This window comes from Coturnix japonica, chromosome 5 (assembly GCF_054131305.1).
Source record: "Coturnix japonica strain WE chromosome 5, WE-NBRP24, whole genome shotgun sequence".
In the NCBI taxonomy this organism is placed as follows: Eukaryota; Metazoa; Chordata; class Aves; order Galliformes; family Phasianidae; genus Coturnix; species Coturnix japonica.
This window is the reverse complement of record NC_140667.1, coordinates 16,870,746-16,896,561: the sequence shown is the minus strand read 5'-3', so window position 1 is coordinate 16,896,561 and position 25,816 is coordinate 16,870,746. Positions and strand designations below refer to the sequence as shown.

At 41.2% G+C, this 25,816-nt stretch overlaps 1 protein-coding gene across 11 annotated transcripts in view; it reads left to right on the top strand.

The window, feature by feature from the left end:
• Positions 1-25,816, top strand: part of TUB (TUB bipartite transcription factor) — a 114,622-nt gene that overhangs the window by 5,468 nt on the left and 83,338 nt on the right. The window contains exon 1 of one of the 11 annotated variants that reach the window (XM_085550162.1): positions 15,442-15,494. The exons of 8 other annotated variants lie outside the window; for them this stretch is intronic. In XM_085550162.1, the coding sequence (XP_085406288.1) occupies positions 15,457-15,494 (38 nt within the window). In that variant the 5' untranslated portion in view covers positions 15,442-15,456. Of the gene's footprint in view, positions 1-15,441; positions 15,495-17,651; positions 18,183-25,816 lie in introns of those variants that run through there. 2 more of the 11 variants (XM_085550169.1, XM_085550167.1) reach the window with 2 other exon arrangements.

Below are 25,816 nucleotides of genomic sequence, written 5' to 3'. Positions count from 1 at the left end.
GCCTTCCTTCCATCTCAGTGCTGTGATGATTTCCTCATCACTCTGAATCCCTAGAGCCAAAAGCAGGGACAAGGCAGTAATTTGGGCAAAAACTGTGGATGTTTCAAAGTGCTGGAAGCACTCAGGACTCCTCATGGCATTTCTCATTGGAGTGAGTGTAGGGCCTGGTGGTTTCTGTGTCTTGGCTGGAGGACTCTCAGGTAGGAGACTGGAGGAGCTGCATCAGGTCTTACATCTTACATCAAGGGCTCTTCCTTTCCACCTGTCCTCCTTTTATGTCTTGGTTTGAGCTGCAGTTTCTTCCCTCCTTTCTTATGTTTCTTCACAAGATCAACACATTCACAGCCTTTCTCCTCTATCCATTTTGTTTCATTTCCATACTCACTTTCTATTTTTATTCCTGCATCCATAGTAGAGTAACAAATCATCTCGTTGTGATTAATGGAGGTTTTCTCCACTAGCAATTGGAAGTACCTTTTAGTAAGCTTACTCCTGGGATGTTTCAACTCTTGAAGGCAGCTGAAGACTCATTTCCATTAATCTTTCTTTGCTCTATCCTGGATATCAGCATTGATCATGGCTCCCTTTTGAAGCTGCTATTTCTGTTCTGCCTATTTTTACCTTGTGTTGAAAAGCTGTGACTGTGTGTTTAGGCCATGGTGTTGAAGGGTTTCAATCTTAGATCTAATTTTTCAGGGCTTTCAACTCCTCTACCTTGATCTTTTCTGGGACACGCTGTTCTCAAGGAGTAAATAGGAGATGTTCTATGAACTCCCATTCAAAAAGGCTTTCTTAAGGAAACTGTAATTCTTCTTTGATGTATCATGTCTGAAATCAGGAAACAGGTATGCTTCTTACCTCCCTAAGCCTGCAGTAGTGAGCGTGCTTTGACTACATGGAAGGAGCTCTACTTGCTGCAGAGCCAGCTCAAGCCTCATCCACTGACCTGCTCACAGAATCTGGAGCTACTAGGTGTCCTGAACTGCTCTTGTCACTTTCTATGCCTGCTCTTATGAGAAGGTAGCACATTTCTTAGAAGTTACATAGCATCCCTTTCTACACAGTTTCCAGTACTGCTGCTCCTACATCAAAGCCTGACTGTAGCTCTGTTTCCAGTCCCCATGGATCTTCAGGTCTTCTCAGGACCTAAATACAGCAAGAATTTGTGTACTTGGAGAGGAAGCTCAGTCCTTTCCCATGAATGAAGCAGGATTTGGCACCCAGTGGGTGAATGCTTGATATTTCCTTATCTTGAACACCACCACCCTTTTCTCCTCTGCCATCTGTGTTCATACAGGTTTGCTGGAAATCTGGGTCATTTTTTAGTTGGCTTTTTTTCTTTTTTTTTTTTTTTCCCTCTCTTCCACAATACAGTGTCATAATATCAATTGCATAGGAGAGCCTAGAGCTGGGAAATTTATTTTCATCCACAAGTCAAAACACTATGAAGGATTTGCAGGTGTGTTCGCACACATCCTTCTTGGGTTGGATACTAGGAAAAAATGTATTCTTAGAAAGAGTTGTAATACATTGGAATGGGCTACCCAGGAAGGTGGTGGAGTCATCGCTTCTGGAGGTGCTCAAGAACCTTGCAGATGTGGCACTGAGGGGTATGGGTTAGTGGACATGATGGGGGTGGTTGGCAAAGTAGATGCAGGAACCTGCACCCTGATGGAGGACAGGCACAGGCTGTGGGTGGCATGGAGGAGTACACAGATGGCTTCTGTTTGCAGAGAAGAAGCTGGAGTTGTTCCTCCTGAACCTTGGCCTGAAAGATGTTATTAATAACCATTTCAACCAATTGTAAGGGCAATCTGATTGGAGGATGTTTGCTCAGGTACACGCTACAGCTGGTTTGCTAAGTAAGCAGAAATGAAAAGGGACAAGTAGCACTGGAGAGGGAGGGGGCAACAGGAGGTTATCTTTCGCTATGATAGAGGAGGAAAGGAGCAGACTCTAAAGAAAAGGAGGACTTCTAAGCTTTTTCAGGACAAATAAATGGCTGAGGAAAAAAAAATGTTATCCAAATGTTTCATGCAGCAGAGAAATATATGTATCATCTGGGGAAAGCGGAAAATGCTGAAGGCACAGGGAATAAATGTGTAGTATGTAAAGGAGCGTGATCTTGGGATTTCCAACTGAAAGAGCAGAGTGTTGAACTGGAGCTGTGGTGCATGTGGTGAAGCCAGTGGTTAGCAGAACAGATCAGTAGGAGAATGTTAAGGAGGAAGAGAAAAATCTCTGGGAGGTGATGGAAGCTGATAGATTTTGAGAGGGGGGGAAATATTTAATTTTATAGCTGGTAACCTTAAGCTGGGAGCTTTAAAGAAAAAAACTAGATAGTCGTGTATAAAATTCTTGTGTGTGTTTTTTTTTCTTTCCCCCTGAAGATTTTATTTCACTAAAGCCTTCAAAATATCCTTATGCTAGTTGATACATACAGATAACATACTGATAAGTGCATAATATGTACCTATTCAATGAAGAATCATGTGAACTTTCACATCTCCCTATATATTTAGTGATAGTACTGGTATCAAGACAGAAATGTATTTTGGTCCCTCTGTTTTGGCAGCCTTGCAGGAACTTTCAAGTTGGAACTATTTTTAAAAAGCAGTGCTATGGAAATGAATGTTTTACTTTCTTTGTGAAGTCATGGGGTAAGTGGTATGATCTCCACATTGGAACAGTAAAGGGCAATGCAGCAAACTGCCTCAGCTTCAGGCTGACAGCCTGTTTCCTTCCTGTTTGGAGAGTTCATTAGCAAGCTCTCATTAACAAATTCAGTGATGATTTCTAGTAGAAGATGGAGAGAAAAAGTAGAAACAAAATGAATGTATATTTTTACAACATTTGTAGGCTTCTATAAAACCTCCCATGTTTCTTTCAATTATATGCTTAAAACCTGTATTGAGGATTTTTCTTGAGCCATGAAGATGACTCCAGCGTTTCCTCAGGGTAATAAGGGCAATAGGAAATCATAAATAAAGGGTGAGTGCTATGTGAAATGCCATAAGAAGCATTGCTTTGGTATCATTTGGTAGATCTTATTCCTTCTCCTTCACTCTTTTTGTGTGTTCTGCAAGAGTGCTTTCTGTTACCACAACGAAGATATAAGGCAAGAAAAAAAAAAAAACAGTCCTATAGCAGAAATTATTATAACTTTTTCTAAGAAGTGGAGAATGTGGTTGGGAAAGGGAAAAGCTATGATGTGTGCTGTATTAGGAGTTACATTGATAGTAGCTCAGAATTATGAGTTTTTGAACACTGAAGCAGAGAAGAAATAAATAGGTCCATGCAGAACTCGGTGATTGTGTTACAGGGTCAATGAGACACAGAACATAAGGCCAATGAGCATCTTCACACAGCTTTTTCTGATGCACTATAGATGAGGAAAGAATTCTGCAGTTTAAATTACAAGGAAAGGAATAAGAGGTAGACCATTACCTTTGTTTGTTTTGAATGCCTACTTAGACTCAGTCCTGTTTTCACAGAGCTTATGGACAATCCTTCAAAATATATTTATTGAAGTTATATTTTGTCCAAATGAAAATTCTGTCCAAAAGTCCTATTGAAACATTTTCTGTGGAGACTCTTGAGGTATCAAAGCCAAATTCTGCAGTGCTTCGTTGGGCTTTATATGTATGATCATGCAGGTTGTTTGATAGAACTGTCACCTAGAATTCCACCAGAAGACAGGGAACTTGCATGGCCACTCTTGGTCTTCTGTGGCAGGGATGGAAGTCAAGGTGCTTCCTGGATAGCTGGGGCTGCTCTGCTTCTCTGACAGTCTATGCGGAGAAGCTCCAGCTCCTAGTAGTAAATCTCCATTTCTACTTTATTCCTTTCTTGATTTTCAAGTAATTAGTGTTTTATTGTTTGTTTTTTGTTTTTTTTTTTTCCATGTGAAGTATAATTGAAGAACAACTGTAAGGGCCTTCCCAGGTCAAATTTGCTGCTTTAAGATAACTTAATGAAACTTGGATTTCACAAGGGGATCAAACAGTTCTGATCTGATTTTCAGAATTTAGCTATCTGTATAATTAAACAGTGCATTCAGACCTGAACTAATTTTCTGGAAGGCACAGATAAACTTAAAGGAGGAAATAAGGAGAATGACCGGTAGGCAAATCGGCATCTATTGATTATTAAGCAGCTGCTCAGTCTCACTTCCAAGCTTGGCTTTTATGTGTGTGCAAAGCACTGTTAGCTACCAAGAATGACGTGTGGTCAGTGGATTTAGATGGTTTTAATTAGCTCTAAGTGAATCTCAAAAGAGCAAATAGCTTGCTCAATACAGATTTCTGAAGGTAAAGTCCTCAAAATAATAAAGAGTTCACAGTCTTGTCTTGGTAGAGATGAGTGAGTAATGGGTAAATATTGAGATGGAGCTGAGCAGCAGTGGCACTGGATCTGGACCCCAACATATGGTGTGAAAAAAGGCTTGTAAGATACTCAGGGTGACTGCTTGCCTGACATGCTTGAAATGGTCCTGGATTTTAATCCAGACTACAGCAGATGTATGATTAGTACTGAAAAGTGTATTTTTGCCCTGGCCTTGGGGGAAGGCTGTGGTTTGCTTCCCAGTTGTACTCTTCAGCAGACATAGACATACTATCACCTCTTTCCAATAACCACATATCTGCCCTCTGAACCCTGAACTTTCTCTCTTTTCATCCTGAGTGCACACCACATAAGCTACATTTTCCCTCTTGCATGTCTTATTTTTCTTCTCTTCTACCTAGCAACCTCTTAAATGTATTAATTAATGGGGATTTTGAAATTCAATTTGGGCCACTGACGTGGAAAGTGCAGGAGCCGGTCTGGGCTATGAACCCCAGCTGAGGCCAAAGCCTGTTTAAGTCCCTCCTTGCAACCCTTCTGTTCTGCTACTAATCACTGTAAGAGGATTACCTTGAAGCAAGGGATGTTGGATACTGCTGTCAAAGATGTTCATATCAGTCGCTGGGCTATTTTCATTCATGTGTTTGCAAATATTAAAATGATTTAAAGAAGCACACCAGGTGAACTGCATCAAATCAATATAGTCTTCCTTAGATTATATCTACCAAGAAAAGAAACTGTGGACTAAAAAACAAGACCTGGCCTTAAACTGGAGCTGAGTTGGTGTTCCAGAATTGCTAAAAACCGGAGCTTTTTCTCCCATTGTCCTCTTGTGTTTGGAAGAGTATTTTATTGTACAGATGTTATTTGCTTCCTCATAAGAAAAATAAGCAACCATAGTATTATACTGCACCTTTTGTTGCTGTCTGAATTGTACTATCTGTGAAGATGCATTGCTTTCATTGTCTCCTGATGCAAGGAACAACAGCTAGATTTCTGTTCATGATTTCTGGAGCTCCAAGAGCAGAGCTTCAACCTGATGACAGGGATTATTAAATAAATCATCTCAAATATGGTATCATTAAATGCAAATACTCCGCCTCTTGCTTGGAAAGCAAGGTGGGAAGGCAGAGATATTCTCCAAGTATGTATCATCTCCCTGGCCATCAGCTATGGGCTGCCTGTAGAGCAAAGTGAAACACCAGCAGCGCTATGCTGCAGTGGAAATTTGTCTAGCAAGAATCTTCCTAGGCAGGCTGGGGCTGAGATTGTCCAGAGTGAACACGATTGTCCCTCTGCATGCAATTGAAGCTTAGATGTGGTGACCAAACCCCGTTTTCTTTAGTATAGCATCCTTACCAATGTGTCATCTGTACACTGCATCCGTTCACTGAAAAGTTTATATGGACTAATTGGTTGTTTTAAAATGCAGTTAGGGTAAAGTGTCTGGAAAACCAGAAGCATTTGTTCTTCTTATCCACTGCAGTGATGTTTTTCTGTTGTGCTGACTGTGGTGTAGCTATGCTAACACAATGCCAATAAGATGCTGAATTAAAAGCCAAATGTAAGAATGGTGTATGCATGGGGCATTAGAGGAAGCCATGCATTTATCTTTGACTCAGCTTGAGCTTCCTGCGTTGACAACTGTCTTTCTGGTAAAAATGCCTCTTTCATTTAGCTTGCAGCCTATTACCCTGTGGGACTGATTATGTGATTGGAAATATGAGCCCAACTCCCTCTTCTGTGAATTTTATGCATCTTGCAAAGCACAACATTGCAGAGACGATTACTTTGTATCTTCCCTTCTTTTTTTTTTTTTGTATCTTACCTTCTTAGATGGTTGTTTTGTCTGGACTTTGTCCCAAAGAACAGCTGCTATGATTTTTGTGCTTTTGTTATTTCGAAGTGTTGAACAGCACAGAAGAGCCTCCAGTAGGGATATGATGCTCCAGCAGAGACATTTGCAGGTCTTACCATGTGATTGTGCGGCCCTGGGCAGCCTGGTCTGGCAGCTGGCAACCCTGCACATAGCAGGGAGGTTTAAACTAGATAGTCATTATGTTCCTTTTCAACCCAGGCCACTCCACGATTCTTGATTTTATGATTGCTTATTTTATACAGCTACCCCTTCTGAATTTACCTTTTTTTTTTTTTTTTTCCTGTTATCTTGGTCATGATGCAGCTTGTATAGGTAGTTGGAAAGGAAGTGTAGGTGACTTAGATGAGAATAGGCAGGAGACAGAGGGGGTGATAAAACTCATTACATAGCAGAGAACAGTATAGGAGGCCTTTTATAATCCCTCTCTGAAGCATCAAAGATTCAGGCTTTTTTAATGTGATGTAGATATCATGAGAAAAGTATTCTAATTTTACCTGGCTTCTGTCCATGTGTACCACCAGCATCTATCTGCAGAAGATACGGCAGGTCTGTAAGTTATTTGATTTTATTAAGTTCGAGATAATTGAAAAATCCATTCCTATACAATGAAACATTCAAGTAAGTACTAAAATTTCACTGTCTGTGACACAGTGATGCCATGCTTAAATGCTTGTTCAGCTCAGTTAAGATTCACCTTTGCTTGAACTTCATGCACAACTTTGTGCTTTGCCATTCAGCTCTGCTGGAAAAGGTGAGAGAAGAGCAAAGGTTCCAGGGGGACATCTCACCACAGCTTTACTGATTCATTTATATTCAGGCTGACATTTAATTGCAGCTTCCAACTTCCCACCTTGGCCCCAGATATGCTTATGAGCGCTGGAGGCTCCAATTCATGGAAGCTTCTGGCAAGCACCTGAGGCCATCCCTAATTGTATCTGTAATATCTTTCGTAAATTAGAGAATGATGACAAGCTTTAAGCTTTTCCCCCTTAGTGAAAAGGGGATGGAAATAAGAACAAAAAAAGGAGAGTACTAAAAAAACGCATGAATAGAAATGAATATGATGACTATACAATTGTATAACTTTCTATTTGGCTTTCCTTGAACATAAATCAGGTTATATCACATCTAATAGGTTTCCACAGTTTGGATTTGGAATTGTCAAAAGCCACAGTGGTGGTTGGCTTTATATACAGTACATTTGTTATCTCCCTTACTTGCAGGACTCATGGTGGTAAAGCATTACTGCTCTGGGGAAGATGGTGAGGAACAGAAATAGCGATTGAACTGCAATTCAAATAACAATTGACCAATTTTTGTTATCTAGACACTCTTTGAGCTGTTATGTCCTGAATTCACGCTCCAACCCACGGATTCAGAAAGAAAAATACTCTCATAATGTGAAACAGAACATTGCTGAAGAGACAAGAAGTGTTATTCTATTTTAGGGACTTCTGTTGATGATGTTGCTCTCCATCTTAGTCTTGCAGTACATACTGAAGAGCCTGTGGTGTGCTGCTGACAGGCCTTGGGCTCTGATCACACCCTCTGCTAAGTTTATATAGGTCTGTGTGTTTATTCTGGGGGGTATTTAACCACTGTTAGCTGTAGGGACTAAACTTTATGCCTTGTCTCTTCACTGCAGCTATGCTCCACTGCTTGCAGCACAATTCAAACTGTGGGTGCAGGTACCTGCACGGGGAACTCGTCCTGCCTGAGCACCTCAGTGCAGTTCATCACCCTCCAGTTGGGGGGGGGGATAGAAGCTGAGAACAGGCTGAACTCCTTTGAGGTGAAGGAGATGCCTGCTGGTGGTCATGAGTGTGCAGCCTGCATCTTGCCCTGTTTGCCCAACCTCCCCCTTTGGAGGAATACAAGGATGAGTCAAAGAAGCAGCAGGGAAATTATGGCTGTGTTGCCTGAAGGTGATTCAATGAGAGTTTGGTTTCCAGTTGACTGATGTTTTTCATCAGAAGTGGTGTTGACTGACAAAAAAAAATCCACTTATGGCTCTGTAGCTTCTTGCTACAAAGCAGGCAGAAGGGATGCTATGGCAAACACAGCAAACAAGTAAAGCCTGGGAGATGCTTGTCTCAGGAGAAGATTTGTCAGCATGTACGAGAGTAAATAAAAACAAGAAGGCCTCTATAAGTTGAAATCAAGCCAGTCTACAGAGCATTAATGGTGTTTGCTGCTAATTGCTCCTGGGAGAGTGCCTGTTCAGGAAATCCCAAGGAGCATCTCATGTGCTGCCAGCAGAGAAGGACTGGGGGAGGATGGTAGTGCCTAAAAGGAGAACAGCAGAGCTCTGTGGAGAGGTGACCAGCCCTGTGCAGGGCTGGGGAGAAACAGGCAGTGATGGCTGAGCAGGCAGCGGAGTCTGGGCTATTCCTAGCCTCTCTGCTTTAATGACTTGTTGAAATGCTGCTGAGAGGAGGGAGCCTGGATTCTTCTCTTCTGATACTGAGAGCAGAGGCTTGAGTGAAGTTAGGGACATCTCACTTGTCCAGGCATGGAAGGAATGTTTCTTATTAGACATCAGAAGATGAGAAATCTCTAGAATTGGATGTTTCCAAAGAAGTTCACTCTGTGACACTCCCTGTGAACTGTCAGCGTGTTCTGTGCTATCTCTACCATCCTGCGTGCCCTGTAGCTGTGAATTATACACCTCCAATGAGATTCTTCTGATGTCCTCTGGGTATCCTAGAAAGCTTTTAGGGCTACTGGATGAGTATTTTTGTCCAAAATCATATTCTCATCCTTCAGTCTGGAAAGGTTTTAGTGCAGGAAATGCACTTAAGAAATACATGAAGATTGGGAAGATGCTTTGTTTTCTTCCAATGCCTTCAAACCCCATCATTTTTATTCCTCTTCTGTGCTACTTCATCGTCTTGCCCTTTCTTACTGTTTTTTTATTGTTGTTTAATTTTTGGCGATGGACAATCAGGAAAAACAGGCATTGTTATTTTGTGTCTCAGCAGTGGAGAAAGCTGGGGGCAGAGAAGGTAGACGTCCACAGCTGCATGCTTGGTTTAGCTCCTGGCTGAGCTGTCACGTGGAGTAGTCAATTGCCTTCTGAATCAAATCTGTGCTGTCTCACTAGTGTATTAGCTGACAGTTGGCCAGAGCAATATGGGCTGTTTTGTTGAGGTATTAATCATATTTTGAAGCAGCATTTCCTTGTGGCGGTTGTGGAGAGAGAGTAGCTTGGCAGTGCTGAACGCTTTGCTGTGCAACAATGTAGCTGCAGCCAGACAGCACCTTAGTTGGGAATATTTCCATTATAATGGGTGCAAGAGTGTGGTTGACTCTGTTGATAGGGCTCAAAAAAAGAAACCTGTTTGTGTTTGCTCTCTCCTGTTAGTGGGGTATGTGGGGGGCTGAGGGGAGTCAATTGTCGATGCATACCTCCTTTTTTAATTTTAAACTGAAATTTTATGACTTCTTAGTGGCAACTGACAGCATGGTGCTGATGGTGCATGCCTTAGGTTGCACAAGCTCATTAAGCAGGGCAGCCTTTGGTGGAAGGGTCTGTTATCTCTTGGGATTGTGCTTGCTCCCTTGTGCTGTATGTATTGTTAGACATGGGAAACTTGTTTTCAGGCGCTCTTTTGCAGAAAGTGGTGGCCTATGCATAGCAGGACACTTTCTTTGCAAATAGTAGTCTTTGTATCGTTTCTCTGCTCCAAGTGTATGCGGTCTCTGTCAGTACAGGAAAGCTTACTCTCAAAATGAATGAAGTATCAGCTGGAAGATCTGCAGAAGATGAGCTGCTGTCTTTTAACATGTTTTTTACCTTTTAACCACACCATCCAAAGTAGAGCATGAGCAAGACAAGGCAATGACAATAGGCTACCACGCAAAGCAAACAGTGTAGATGCCATTCATGCCATTCATTCTCATTGTGAAAACATTTGTCATCAAAGGGGAGTGGGAATGGGGGCTCTAGTCCCAAACAGAAAATTAGTGTGTTTGACTTGGGTAGCCCCTCTGCCTCAAACTCCACACACATTCTCTTCTGCTCTACTTGCCATTATGTATCATGTTCAGTTGCCTTGATGGGTGTTACAAGGCATCATTCCTCATACTTTTGATGGCAACAATTTTAAAGCTCTATTTCATTGAATAACTGTACCTTATTTGTACTTGCTGACTGAAGACAGTCATCACAAAACATTGCATTTGTCTGGAAACTGGATCTCGTCTCCTGGATCTCATCTCCTGGAGCCTGAACTTTGAGAAATTCAGTCTGTGTCTTTGGCAGCTTAGATGGCTAGAAGAGCCAGCCTGATGCTCAGTGTGTGTCACAGCTGTCGCTGACACCACTCAGCACTTCCCCATTAGCAAACCCGTGAAAACTGGGCAGTCCTTTCACTTGCCAGGGATCACAGAGCTGCGGTGAAGCCAATCCTGTGCAGTTTTCCTATACATTCTCCCCATTTTGGGGCTATTCTACGTGCAAGCCCCAGAGCTGCTGTCATTGGCAAGACTGAGTGTTACTCCAAAGTGCTAAGTCATACAGCACCGAGTGCCTGTGGCAAAAAATAGCTTTATGCAGATTGCAGTTACTGAAGGGAAGCTGAATTCCCTGAGGCTCTTGTAGGAGGGGGAATAAAAAGCCTTTTTGTCCAACTACGTTATGTTTATGCAGTCATGCCAAAGCATGGTGCTGTGCTGCTTCTGCTTTTTGGAGGACTCTGGTTTGATTGCTGCTCTTTTGAGGATAAGATGTGTGAAAGATGCAGTGTCGATGACATAGCAGGCCTTCCCCTACTCCCTTGAGGCTGAGACTTTATGAGCAAAAAGGAGAAGGCTGCTAGTGTGGTGGTAAGGTTTCTTCATGAGACCTGCCATATCCAGAAACATTCTTCTCTGCACAAATATTCTAAAAGGAAACATGATGGAAGAAATACTGAAAGAAGAGCAAATTCTTCATGAAGCAACAGAGTGAGCTTCTTCCCACACTGAATCAGTGATGTCTCCCAAAAAGCAGTGGGATGCAAGCAAAGGAAGCTGCATACAAACCACTGAAGGGTCTCTATGTTACATGGACATACATTATGTTCAGAAACAATTGCTCTCCTGGCCAAACATTTCAAAGTATTTTTCTTTCCTTATGAAATACTCATTTCATCTGGGATGGACAAAGGCAAACTGTCTGTCTTTGGCTTAGCAAATAAATCTTCCAGCAGAAGCTTTTACCTTTTAACTTGCAGTTTTTGGGGACATCTCTCCATGCCTGGCAGCTGTTCTACTCCTCAGTTCAGTGCATCCCAGGCTTGGCCAGAGGCGGTTGCCCTGACAATTCACTGCTGATGAATCAGACTTGTTGCCTAGGCAACTACCTTCAGCTCTAACTGGAAAATGATGAGTTAAGGCCATGTCTTAAAACTCCAAGACCTCCAAGGGTGCTCTCATCACACTGGAGGCTCTTCTAAGCCTTAATCTTTACAGGCATGTGTTGGGAAGATGCAGGCAGGGGATAGGCAGGAAGAACACAGCATAAATGAGAAACAACAGGCGATGCAGTATGGCAAACTCTAAAGTGAAAAATTCTGTGCTGGACAGTGCAACCAATATAAATTAAGGCAGTACTTGGTAACTTGATGGAGAGAAGAATGCTAAGGAACAACCAGGCCTGATTGATGACAGCCTGCTGCTCTAGTGGGTCTGTCATCATGTTTCTTAGTTCTTCCTGTGATGCAGTTCGTGCCCGTTGCCTCTTGCTGCAGCAGCTTGGTTCCTGCCCTTTAGCTATTTATGAACAGAGATGAGGTCCCTTCTGAGCCTTCTCTCCTCCTAGCGAAAGAGTTCCAGATGCACCTCTTGAAGCTATGGCCATGGTGATGTAGCACTGGGGACTTCTGAAGTCTCTACTGGGGAAGTTAGGGATAGTAAGTGTAAATTGGAGGTGCTAGGGCAGAGAAGCTGATTGAAGCCAGAGCAGAAGGAACTCCAAGTTTAGCTTTTAGAAAGACTTCCTAAGTCCTATCTGTCAGCAAGGGATCTCCTGGGCCAAAAAAAAAAAAAAAAAGGATGTGTAGAGAGGGGTATTAAACAAAGCAAACACTGTGTGATTAATTCAACAGAATTAATAATGTGTGTTGGAAAGAACAATTTGGTGCACAGGGCTGTGAATAAAGGAAGAGTTACTTTTTAAGAAGCTGAGCAGGCTACTGAGTGGAAATCATAACCTTTCACCATAATCTGTCTCAATAAGCACACAGCATCTGTCTGTATCTATGTCCAACATAGATGTGTTGAAAATCTGGGTGGCAGACAGTCATTGTGTAGTGTAAGCCTGAAGAGAGTCATAACAATTTAGAAATTGCCAGTTTTGGGGGTCATAAGGTAATTAGAAGATTTTGGGGTTTGTTTTCCAATAGATCTGAGACTCTTGCTTCTGTCTAACTTTCCTTGAAAGTCTGGGTTCTGCACATATGAGTGCTGCAGATATTAAAGTAACTCCAAATTGAATTTGTCTGAAGTTTCTTCCTCTACAACTCTGACTTTTAGAAACTGGTGTATATAATACAAAATCCATCCGCTGCTAACCACAGCAGTAAATTGCATGCTGCAGTGCAGACAGATGAAGTACTTTTTGTATAAACATACAGGAATGGTCACACGAGGCCTCTGAAGGAGGAAAGCTTTTTCTTACAGTGCTTCTGCTAGAGCCATCAGCAGCCTTGACATGTCTCGTTTCCGGCTGAAATTGAAAGGTTTCCTGGGAATAGATTAATTACTGCTAATAGTCTTGACAGAACACTGTCAAAATGACTTGTTTTGATTTATATGGAATTCAGAATGCAAGTCAAAATGACTTGCTGGTTCTTGAAACAAGATTCTTTGGAATCCTAAGTTAAGTGCTTCCAATTCTTTAAAATGGGTTCTTAGATGAACTGGAATTTCTGATGCGGAAAATTGTTCCCAATCAGTTTCAGCTCATAGTTTCCTTTCCTCTTCACATTATATGTTGACTTTATTTATCCAAGTCACATATGAAAGAAAAATGTTATTCTTAAAACGATTGTTGATGATTGTTAATATTGATTGTTAATATTTATCTTTATGCTTTTGTAAAATATCTATGTGAATTCACAGTAGGCCACATAGCTCTAGGTTTCAAGCCTTACGTATACTGGATATTTGAATTGGTATTGAGGATTGATGAAATATTGTATTTTTATCATATGTTGGGGACAAAAAGGATCACCCTTTTCTTGATCATGTCTACTGAAACACTTTGAGGCCCCTCCTAAGAATATGTTATGTTTGAGCTGCTGAGGAAGGCTTTCATTCTGCTTACCAGATCCATGAAATCCTAACCCTGTCATTTTTCTTTAGAAAAAATACGTGATGACAGTCATTCTAAAATGCACTGTTGACTACTTCATTAGGAAAATGCAGCCAGCTGTGGCACAAATCCCAGCACGGCCGTAGCTCCATGTTGTATTGTAAGAGAGTATGTGGAATATGAAAGCAAAATAAATGATGGCTCCTTTCTTGCACAGCATTACTGTTTCTTCCTGTTCTGGAAATGTAACATGGAGGTGTGTTGGCTCAGTGGTCTGTGAGCTTGGATCACCTTATGTGAAACAAAGATCACTTTAGAGGAAGGCTGTGAGGTGGCTGCATATCAAAATCTCTTATGCTTAAAATTTAGAATTACTTGACATTTTACAACAGTGCTCTGCTGATGCAGACAAATATCAGATTTTAAAAAAGACAAAGTGGAAAGCAAATGTTTTGTCTCCTTGAATTGAGCAGAAGGAAGAGCACTGTTTGTTCCCATGCGGCATTTTGTGATGATTTGCCTAAGGCTTCTGATCAAAAACTTCAGAAGCACCTCGTTGTTAATTTGTTTAATTTTTTTGTAAATCTCCATGAGAAATAAGAATTATTTATATTAACATTTCAGTTTAACTGCAAACAAGATTTATTCAGCAGCTTACGAATGCTTGCCTTTTTAGACTTGTTATATGTGGTATCTTTGCATCTGTCTAAATATCCCAATTTCTGTCTGTGGTCTGACTGAGAAGCTCACACAATGTGTGGAATCTTCTTGTAAGGGCAGCTGAAGAAGTCAAGCTCCTGCCTGTACAAATATATTTTTAAATATCAGTGTGGCTCACAGAGGAGATCTGGGAGAATGACAGAGTAAGTATTTTACCAACGTTTTGCCTGATATCTAGCATGTAGGAGAATGTGTCCAAACTTGCTTTCCTGCTGGCATGGAATGCAAGAGGGAGCTCTTTTGGACCACCTTTACAAATATCCTGAAACCACATTCTATGCTGAGAATTACTAATGCTAGAGAAGAAAATGTGGTGCCAATTGTCTGTTGGAAGTCTTGAGATGCCATATTGAAAAACTATACTGAAATAATTGAAAACAAATAATTAACTGATTTTATCTCTTGTTTGTTAAAAAATAAAACTCAGGAATGAGGAGTTTTTTTATTTCTTCCCATTTTTAGTGTCCTAAGCCTCAGATTCATTTCCAGTGCAAGAACTGGGAGATATCAAATGAAGCTGATGGGACAACATGGTCAAAAATAAGCAGAAGGAAGTAGGTTTTTGCACAGCAGGCAACAGATGTGTAGCTCCTTGCCAAGGAAAGCTGTGGATGCCAAAGGTTTTTTTACAGATTCAAGTGCACTATTGACTCAAGAAATGCCCTGAACTGAGAATCCTTGAAGGCTGGAAGAAGTAGAATACTTTTTTTTTTTTAAGGATTGTGGCATTTTTCTCTGACTTTCAGCACACGACTTCCGAGGCACACAGGATACTGAGCCAGGTGGACCCTTGGTCTGGGGCTGCACAACTGCTGTGCTGTTCTCACTGTAATTCACACTGCACTTTTCGTGTTTCCGTGGCTTTTGTGGAAACAGAGAAACACCCCAGAGGTTGGTGCTTCTCAGCATTTGCTGATGTAATCCCTTTGAGATGAAAGGAGCTGTATGAGTAAACATAAAGTCATGTTCTGACCAAGTACATGAGGCAGTGAAATGGCTTAGAGACCAATAAATGTGAGTGGTATTCACACAGAAGTTTTCCTGCAGCAGTCCAGGCTTCAAGAAAAGAAGCAAAATTTCCCATAAAATTACCACTGAAATTATTGTTAAAACTGTTGAAAATTCTACCTGGGAATACGTGTGTAAATGATAATACACAAATAAATAAGTTGGTTCTTCAGACATGAAGAGCCACTAAATGTGTAGGAGAAGAAACATGAAAGCTACGGACAGTGAAAGATTCTGCATTGCCAGGTAATGCATCTCTGTTCTAGCTCCTTGTTTTTCACTGTTGTTTTTTTGTATTTTGTTGAGGGGAAAGATGTTTGCTTTTTCAGATTGATCTCTTTAAGTATAACTCTTTGAGAAGGATCAAATCCTGCTCTCTCCAAAGGAGCAGGTATGATGTATGGCCTGGATTGGTGGAGTGCACTTTGAGGAGATCTTAGGATCTCCAGTGTGTAACAGCTAAAAGACTGAATATTGTGCATCAGAATAGAAAGCAGGATTGCAATGTGTTGAAAGCAATGGGCAGAAAGAGAAACAGTGCTGGATGAAAAGAAGCTGGAAAAGAAATAACACTTGACAGATCTTCCAGAATCTGATATGTGAGGAACATCTCCATCCATCATCAGAGAGCTCTTACACTAGCAGGGGATGGGTGGGGAAAGGGTTGGGGTAGAACCAAGCCCCAAAACAGCAAAAACATGGATTGTCTTGCTTTGTGTTTAAAAGCCAGGAGAAAGTAGTGTAATGTTTTCTTATTCAGAGTTCTAGAACACAGTGGGAAGTCATCCTGAGCCTTAGCTATACTCTGTTTTGGCACAGTGATCTTTGCAGGGGTTGCCACAGCTAATACCACATCGAGTGTATGCTGGCTGGAATTTATTTATTTTTAATCTGCAGGCAGTCTAACGGTGTTGTAGGTTGCTCAGAGAGGTTGTGGAGTCTTTATCCTTGAAGATACTCAAAACTCAGCAGAACATGATCTTGGGCAACCTGCTGAACAGCCTCTACTGGGCAGAGGGAATTGGACTAGGCTATCTCCTGGGGTACTACACACTCAGGGATCCCAGCTCAGTAACAAGCAATATGAGTGGGAGTTCTTAGTATGGTATTATTGTGTTAACCCTCAGCACATCTCAGAGTCAAAAAGAAAAATTATTTTGTCCCCATGTCTATCAGATAAGGCTCTCAGGATAATGGCACATTAAGGAGCAGCTGGTTCACTCACTGCCTCTGCTTCTGTTGTTTCAGCTCAAGAAATGTCTAATATTAACAAGCCTGTTATAGCAAACTGCTCCTAGCCTAGACTTAGATGCATTATTTTTAACAGTGCTCTTATCTGTGCTTGTATTATTTAATATTTTAATTCTATTCTGGGCAAGAAATAGCTGTGGGATTGGATTCTATTGCCTTCTGCACTAAACGAATATCCATGCTAAAAGATTTCTGCAACTGATCCATGCTCTGGGGAGAGGGACTGAAAATAAGAACGGCAGATAGGTATGAGCAAAAACAATGTTTGCATGTGAGAATATGAGAAAAACATCCAGATTTTTTTCTTCCGTCATTGTCATGGCACAGCTGTTTTATCAGAGACCAATAAATGAACAACCTGCTGATACTTGGGCCATTCCTCTTTCACCTCTTGTCTCTGACGCAATCAGGCATAGTGCTAGCACAAGGACTGTGGTTCAGGCTTGATCTACCCTCCAGTCTTTGTTTCTGTTGCAGGCGAGGTTACCTCCTCCAGGAGGGCAGTAGTGTATTAGTGTTGCAGAATCTCTGCCAGCAATTAGTTGAAATGCCTCTCTCTGGAATAATTAGAGACAAAAGCTATGGGGCCAGAAGGATTACAGGTCAAGAAACCCCGCTTTAGTAAGTGAGGCCATTTTCCTACCTGCTGTTTCTGTAACTGAAGCAAAAAGGCTAATTTTTAGAAGGCTGCTGAGCCTGTAATGTTGCTTCATTTTGCTTTTCTGTTTCAACACTAATATTTATTTGGTGAAGGTTTATTTGCCATTTTCAAACAATGCCTATATTTCAAATACATTAATGATTTGAATAACCCACTTACTACATTCAAGAACATTAATAACTCCTATATGCTTCATTGCAGTAGCCTAGTCCCATTTCCAAATTGTCTTTATGTGTGTCAGCAGCCAGTCCTACCTTAATGCTGAATGATTTCCTACAAGAGATTTGGAAATATTTTTATGGTCAGTGGTATATCTTCATGTACTTACATGGTAATACTGAGGAATCATCTGTCAAGTATGTCAGCTAAGGATTCCTAACTTATAAGTGGTTCTTATTACATAAGACGTCAGCAAGATAAGAAAGCACAAGAGACAATAGCAAATGTTTGCTCCAAAGTAAACCCACGCTGGTACAGAAATTGAGTGCAGTAACCTTGTCTGGCAATAGCCTTATAGTGTTGATATGGTATCACTGAAAGAAAACGTTCAAGAGGATCTCGGGCCTTTCCCATGCAGCTGCCTCCAAAATCAGCCCAGATTCTGACATCCCCTGCAGCTTCTAGGACTGTCAGGTTCTTGAATTGGGTTTTACCTCTTGTTTCTTTGCTGTTAACTTTCATTTTGTTTCAATGATTTTCCACTGCTGAGTTTAGGCTTACAATTTGGGTGCTTTGGAAATAGGTCCTTTGGAAAAAAATAAGGTAAGATTTCTTTTGCCCTATTCAGCTACCACATTTGCATAGCAAGGAAAGCTCCCAGGCTGTGGGGTACAGCAAGTGAGAAACCCAGAAGAGGGAGCTGGCAGCATACTGCACTGAGGCATTGAGGGGCTAATTCAGGCCTATGGGAGGATGAACAAACCCTCCTGGGAACCAGAGGACCAGGGCAGAGCTTGCTGCTGTGCAGAAAGGCATTGTGTGCACTGAAACATGGACTGGAATTAAGAACAAGGATGGGCCAGGTGAGTGATATTTGTAAGATTTTCTATCATATCTTTCCCTGTTGCTGTCTTCCCCACCTTCTTCTGTAGGCATAACTGACTTCTTGAAGTCTTGATCTGAATGAGAAGGGCAGGATGAATGGATAGCTAAAATGAGTCATAAAATGAAGCAAGAGGAGTTGTACTCTAGTATTTTCTAGATAAATAACAATAAATAGCAGCTGAGTGGCCGAAGCATAGATATTTGTTGCAGGGCTATTCTGTGATTAGTTGTTCTTAGAATAGGCTGTGCTTCATCATACACCATGAACTGGTCACAGCTAAAGTAGCCAAGGACAAATTTGACTATTTGTTAGAAAGAAGTCATTCTTTAGATCAAGAGAAGAAAAAAAATATATTTATATTAAATCTAATCTGTTACAGTCTATGACTTGTTAAACTCCAGTTGTAAATTTAGACAACACTTGAGAGTTTAATTGCCTTTTGTTTTTTGTTTGTTTTCTATTTGTTTACCAGAGGAATATCTCTCCTTTAAGAATGCCTTCATTTAGCTGTGCTGTTGTTACGTGACACCTGTTGACTCTGGGATCTGGCTCATAGGCCCTCCTGGGCAGGACTCTTACAAGATCATGTCTTCATTTACCTGCCCAAATATGTGTCCACAGATCCATCTTCACTGCACCTAGTAGAAGGAATGGAGGTGGTTGCTGCCTTATCCATATTTCTAATTGAACAGAGAGGGCAGGTGCAGGGCAAGACAAAGGAGAATGTATTGACAACTAAGGAGAAAATGGGATTTGGTATTAACAACCTGAGCTTCTCTGGCTTTGGAGTTCCAATGGACTGTGCAGAGGAAGGGAGTAGGAATGGGAGTGAAGAGAACAGGAAGGAGAAGACAGGCAGGACCTGAGTTATAATGAAGCAGGTTTGGAGGGGCTGAAGCAAACACTCACACAGGCAGAGTCAATCAAAACTACTTTCTTACAGGTATTCTTGGGTATCACCTTAGTTATGTGTTTTGTTTTGGTTTTGTTCAAGTGTAGCAGTATGTTGCACTGCCTATTAAGCCACCTGCTGCCACTGGTTAAAATCGCTTGCTGCTTCAGCTTTGTGTATCTTCTGTGGGTTGTTTGTTTGCTTGTTTTCTATCTATTTATGAAAATCATTGTTTCATAGCAAAGAGCTGTCCAGTGCAGACTTCAGTGTTCTTTTGCTAGCTTCTTAGATATAAACCTTTATAAGTATGAGGGGTATTTTTTGATAAATTTCTTAAATTTATTCTCTTAAAAATCCAAATTTATGGATTATTTCCTGATATTAGAATAAAACGTCAGTATTAAAGATTCACAGTCATAACACAATATTACTAGCTTAAGAGGTTAACATTCTTTCTACCTTAGCTGTTTCATCTGGGATACAAACGAAGCTTCAGTATGTAAGCTTATTAGGATTTGTAATATTATACATATCCCAAAAGATTAGAAATTATATTTTCATCTTACATTTGAGTACTTAACAACTCTTGTTTTAAGTCCTGTAAGCATCAGTGGTTTTTCTTTAAATAGAGTTGCAACTTCAGGATACTTACGGTAATTGCTGTTCTCATCTTTCTATGCCAAATAAGGTAATTGAAATTCTTCCTTCCTCCTTTGGTCTGAATGCATTTTCATTAGAACAAATGTGTGGTCTGTTAAGATTGTTATCGCAAACATGCTTAGAGGTATTGATTTGATCAGGGTAAACATGGCCAATTGCAATCTTCATGTCCACAGTAAACGTAACTGGTGTTATCTGTAGGGATGTTTAGAAGACCTTATTTTCTCACTGTGAGAGAAGAAATTTTGAAATTAAGATCCAGCTGGAAGTTAGAGAGTGGTCTTGCTGCCTTACACTTTGTGTAACCAGATGCAGTGTGTGAAATCACATCATTTAGATCCCATCCTGTTTCTCATGGCCTTCATAGTGGTCTAAGTCACTGCAGAAGAGAAGAAACCATACAAATAAGACCTTACAATTTCCAAACAGTTTCTGCATAAGTTTCTCTCTGAACTACGCAGTCAACAGGAAAAAGAATGCCAGACACATGGGGAAGTTACTTCATTCAAAATATAAATGCACATGCACAAAGGAAGCCAAGGTTACTTGAGGGAAGAAAAGAAACTTTCTCCCTGGTGGGCACAACAGATGAGACGTTTACTTAGGCAAATGGGACTTAGGCTGGCTGCATACTTTTTAACTACCCCTGAAGAACCTTGGGAACAATGCCTGGAAAGAAACTGAAAGGTGTGATACATAAAATGTTCATGATGGAAGGGGAACAGGTGTTTTTTCTCTCTTGGTAATTCTTAATTATCATTTTCAAGGCAGTAGAAGGGAGGGTTTGTTTTGTTTTTATAACTTGGGGGATTTTAGAGCATGGTAAACAATGGGTTTTCTATTCCAGTAAGCAAGCTGTTCTGGGCTCTCAAGGCGTAGTTTTTTGCCCACTAGATTAAATCCTGCTGTAGTGATGGATGCTGCAACCTCCCTCCACTGCTGACAATCTGGTGTTTCTCCTTGCTTAATTAGTCAGTGAAATCAGCTTGAAAGGTTGCAGTTGCCTTGACAGGAGCACTGAGAATGGTTAGATACAATGTGTTGAGTTTTTCCATGCAGTGATTGTTTGGTTCCTGGAGATGACAGTTAGCTGAGGCCTGACATGAAGGAGATGGAAGACAGAAAGAGCATTTGGCCAAGAGAGGAGAGAAATGCCTTGCAGTTAAGAGCAAACAGGATTTGACATATACTTACCAACCATAGGGTGGTCTTTCAAGAGTTTGTATGTGCTGGACAAATTGAGCTCCATGTCTGCCTGCCCCCAGCATACAAAGAAGCTGTGAGAAACTACTACAAGTATGTAAGAAGTTGAGTATTTTAAGCATGGTCAGGGTGCTAGATCCGATGTAGGCTAACCAGTTCCTGAGGGATGCTGAAACAATACAGGGGTAACTGGGAGCCTTCCCTTACAGCAGAACCAAGAAAAGCAGGCTTGATAAACAAATATTTTATATGGATATTTTCTTTATATTAAAACTTGTCTCACTATTAATAATGCTTATGCTCCCTTTTCTCAGCAGATGAAAACTTTTTTGAGGAGCTATCTGTAATGACCAGTTCATATATCCCAAGCTGTCCAATCTCTTCCCTTCAGGCCAAACACCAGATGTTCACCTGGTTACTGGAAATAGGGATTAAAAAAATAGAACTGGGGGAAGTAAGTGAATTTCTTTTCACCTGGGACTTCGCTCTGCTCATGTGCAATCTTCTTGTGCTTTTCATTATGGGCAGCAATTCTCCTGCAGCTCAGATGTGAAGAGTTCTGTTTTATACCCAAACTTATATGTATATTATTTAATGGAAGCTTTATCAAATTAATTTCAGGCTCTTCTTCCCTGCAGAACTCTTTAAGCCTGGACTGCCTGTGCCTCATTCAGGTTCACAGGAACAGTACTCTCTTCTCCCAGATCTAGTATGTATCTTTAACCCAAAATATCCAGTGTTTTTTCTGAATGGTTCAGTGTTTTAGAAATACTGAACTACTACGAATGTCTCTTTCCTAGTGAATCAGAAAAAAAGTGACTTGATGCTCAGTAATGAGGTCATTGACAGCTACCACTCTTCATGATGATACAAGGGGCCAAATGTGATAGAGGACATCTGTACAAAAGCTGTGGACACATTATGTTACATTATAGAGCATTCATAGATTCATTTTCTTTCACTGTTATCTAGTAAAAATTCAGTAATGGGGCAGTAATTGTTTGCAAGTGGCATTTCTGTGTGCACTCTGCTGCTAAAGCATAGTAAAATGCAAAGACTTCCCAGCTTTCATCTCTGGCTTTTACAGAGATGTAATATATATGTGTTTGGGTGGGCTTTAATCCTAATGCTACTGTCAGAGTAGCCTCCAAAAGGAGGGAAACATCGCCATCTTGAGGTTGCTGTTCTGTACGTTGACGCGTAACGAGAAAAGAGTTCAGCTACGACTAATTAAAAAGGCTTCTGCTCTGCTTAGAAGGTGCTTGTTGAGCACAAAGATTAATGCATTGCAGCAGGGAGAACTTGATTTTTCCCGTGATGTTCCCATTTCTTCTTCTAAAGAAAAAATAGTTCTTAATGGTCCTCAGTGTGTGATTTTGTGTGTTTTGACTGTACAGGACCACTTTGGTGAAATCTTTAAACACTGGGTCTGGGCTCAATAGGGAACAACAAATAATTCTGCTAATGAGCAATGAGGTTTTTCTGAAGCTGTTTTGGTACCTCTACTGCTTGTACCTACATCTGATACTCCTGTCTTGTGCTCCTGTTAAACCAAGTAGTGCTCAGCTTTCCCTTCACATTTGGAGAGACTTCCAGTGTGGGGTTGCTTCCCTCCTGAGGGAAGCTAGATAGAAATATGGCTTACTTACAAAAGTTAGAAACAGCTCATGGGAGCATCAGTTGTGCAACCAAGGTCTGAGGAGAGGAAGAGAGCTGAGTGTGCAGTGCTATTGAGACTCTTTCCAAGCCACCGGTTTTGCATTTTTGTTTACCCTACCAAATTATAGATGAAAGTACAGCCCTGAATGTGCACATTAGGAAAAAGCACTAGATAACTTCTACTTCATTATGTTACAGCCCATTATTTCATTAAGACACAATTGTCGATTTCATTAGAGTTAATTACTGCATTTTTAATGACACTATCAAAATGAACTGTCTTAGCCATAAGAAGGAGCATATAATCTTCTACTGTGTAATGGCTAGCATGTTACTACATGCCTGAGATCAAGAGTTGGCTGTCCTTCTGAAAGACAGATATAACTGCAAACCGTTGGGTTTGGTGCACCACTTAATGGGCAGTTGCCTGGGGCCTCTCTCTCAGCAGGTCAGAATGGATCTCCACAGCTCTCAGATCTGATTGTGGTAAAACTTAGGTGTCTGTGTGTTTGGTTTTCTGTTTGGTTTTTGTTTTAATACTGTGTTTTTTAAGGGAAGCCACCTTGCTGCACTCCTGGCATTAAGCACTTGGGCAAGCAGCTCCTCAATCTGTTTTCATGGATACTGAATTGCCTTGGTTCTGTGCTCCCAGAAGGCCTGCTGCATCCCTTTTGTTTTAGGATAGACCCTTGTCTGCAGCAGGGGCAGATGCTCTGAAGTGCACAGCCATATCAACAGCTGTCTCTGGTTCATCGTATGGAATATGCAGTTATTTGCTTCTATGCACCAGCATGGTTTTCTGAATGGTTAAAAAACACAGTATAGAAATTAATGCAAGTATAGTTTTGTCAGGTCGAAGTTATGCGAAGAATCTATTTTACTTGAGAAGCGTGCCCTGCATTATTGCCTGTACAAAAGGCAAAATAACCTTGATGTTATCCCTGTTAATTACTGTAGTGCTACTGCTTCAGCTTCTTTACTTGCAAGGGAAAAGATGCCAAATATGACTTAGGAGATACTTAAAATTGTTCAGCAAAATTGCTCTTAGGGAAGGCTGTATGAGCTGCCTAAGACTAAAATTAATTGTTTTATTTCAGTAAAGGCTGGAGTTTGCTTTTTGAATGGCTTTCAGTTTCCATTTCCTTTTCAGCTGAGGAGAGGCAGTAGAGAGCAGGTGGAAAATCCTTCTCTGAACTGAAAGAGCTAGTGCATGTTTCTGGGAAGATTTAGTTCAAGTTGTAACATAGATATTGCTTTCCCTGTTGATTGCTTTGGATTCTTATTGGTGAAGTGTTTGCACCTCTGTGAGTTCCTTGCAGGCAGAACTTGTGAGAGAGGGAGTGAAGCTCTGTGTGTTTGCCCATGGCCTTCAATTCACACAGAAATCAGTAAGCTCTCTTGCAGCAGGGCCTGTGGCTGAGCCAGCTGCCACCTGGTACCTGCTCCAGCTCCCCTGTCACTGTGTGAGGAAGGCATCTGACAAGGTATTAACAGAATTCTGGTTTACACACCCAGCTTAGCAAGGAGGAAGAAACAAGCACCACACAGCTAACAAGCTCTCATAGAGAGTGGGCACTGGCTGTGCCACAATATCCCCCCACTGCCTGGAAGGCTTCAGTCGTGGGCATGGACACTGATGTAATTCTTTTGGAAAAAGGCTGAAATAAGGCAGCACAGTTTTCTATGGCAGTGAGGTTACCTGGCAGCTTGGTCTGATGTTTGTGCAGAGCCCCAAGCACCAGCAAGGGCAGAGCAGAGAGCAGTTGTGCCTTGATGGGTTATTAAGAAGTCTAATACCAGGTACAGAGAGGCAAAGTTACCTCCTCTTGGCAAGTCAGGAAACCTATAAGTACCTTCCAGACTAGGAAGCTGCAATGGAGTAACAAATAACATCTGTAATTGGCAGCAATTGTCAGCATCCCAATCAGCCCTGACCTACCTGGCTGCACGCTTTGCAGCATCTATTTGCATTCTGTGGTTCCCTTCCATCAAGGTGTCATTCATTACCAAGATCGTTCTGCCAGCAGCTGCACAACGCCTGGGGATGCCAGTGTAAGAAGGAAAATGACATTTTGAGAAGGATGTCATTTCTTCTTCAACACTGCAAAACATCCACCCATCTGTCACAAATGCTTGTCTTCTTTCCCAACACTCTGGCATCTCCATATCACTCACACAGAGTGTACAGCTCAGCACAAGAGAATTTATCAAATTAGTGTCATCAGTCATATGCCAGTTCACATTACTTACAAGTGCCAGAACCACCTTCTTTTCACCTCTTACCATCAGACTTGGGCTTTTAATTTTAGCTTATCCTAGAGAAAAGGCAAGTGAGGAGGGAGTGCTGAAGGTGTCTCTGGAAGACAAATCGGATTTCTTCATCCTGAAGGAAACCTGCTGTCAGATCACAGTGTCAAAGGTGGAACTCTTAAAGCCACACATCCCCACTGTGCCCCAAACCCTCCTGCTGCTCCTTTTTGTTTGAAGCAGCCTATCAGCTGTTTTCTGCAGATGCTGATGCTTAGCAGAGAAGAGGCGCTGTGACTCACTTAAGTGGCTCTCAGGTGAACAGCAAAACAAATAATCCTCATGCCATTGATTCTGGAAATCACGCTCAGCCCCAAGTTTCCAGTAAAACACCAGCTGCAGTTTGACTTAACAACCTGGGGGCTGACCTGTGCTTTTCAGTGTCACTGTGCCATTTAAAAACAGTACTTCCAAAGCCATTCAGTCAACTGTTGTGAAACATGTTCCTGGACTATAATGAAGTGTCAGGTGCACAGTAATTAATAACATGCTGCAAAGTTCTTGGTGTGTAAAAATACAGTGCTGGGTGTACCTATCTTATCAGAACTACTTTCTGTTCAGATTCATCTGAAATTTTGGTTCATTAAGCTGTCAGCAACTCACAACAGCTATAATGAGGAGAACATGCTGATTAGTAGCTTTCAGAAGCTGCATTTGTCTCTGAGGACAGGAGCTGGCTGTAAATGGTAGGCTTGCTTTTGAAATGTCTGTTTACATATTGCTGCCATATTGATCTTTTGGAAAACTCAGAAGTCCAAGTCACAATATTGCAGCAATCCATGCTAGAAAATGAGCATTAGCAAATCATTAAGCATACTCAAATCTGAAACAGAGCAAAGCCCAGTGAAAAGCCAGTCCAGTTTCATGTAGAATGTTGGACATTTTGTGCA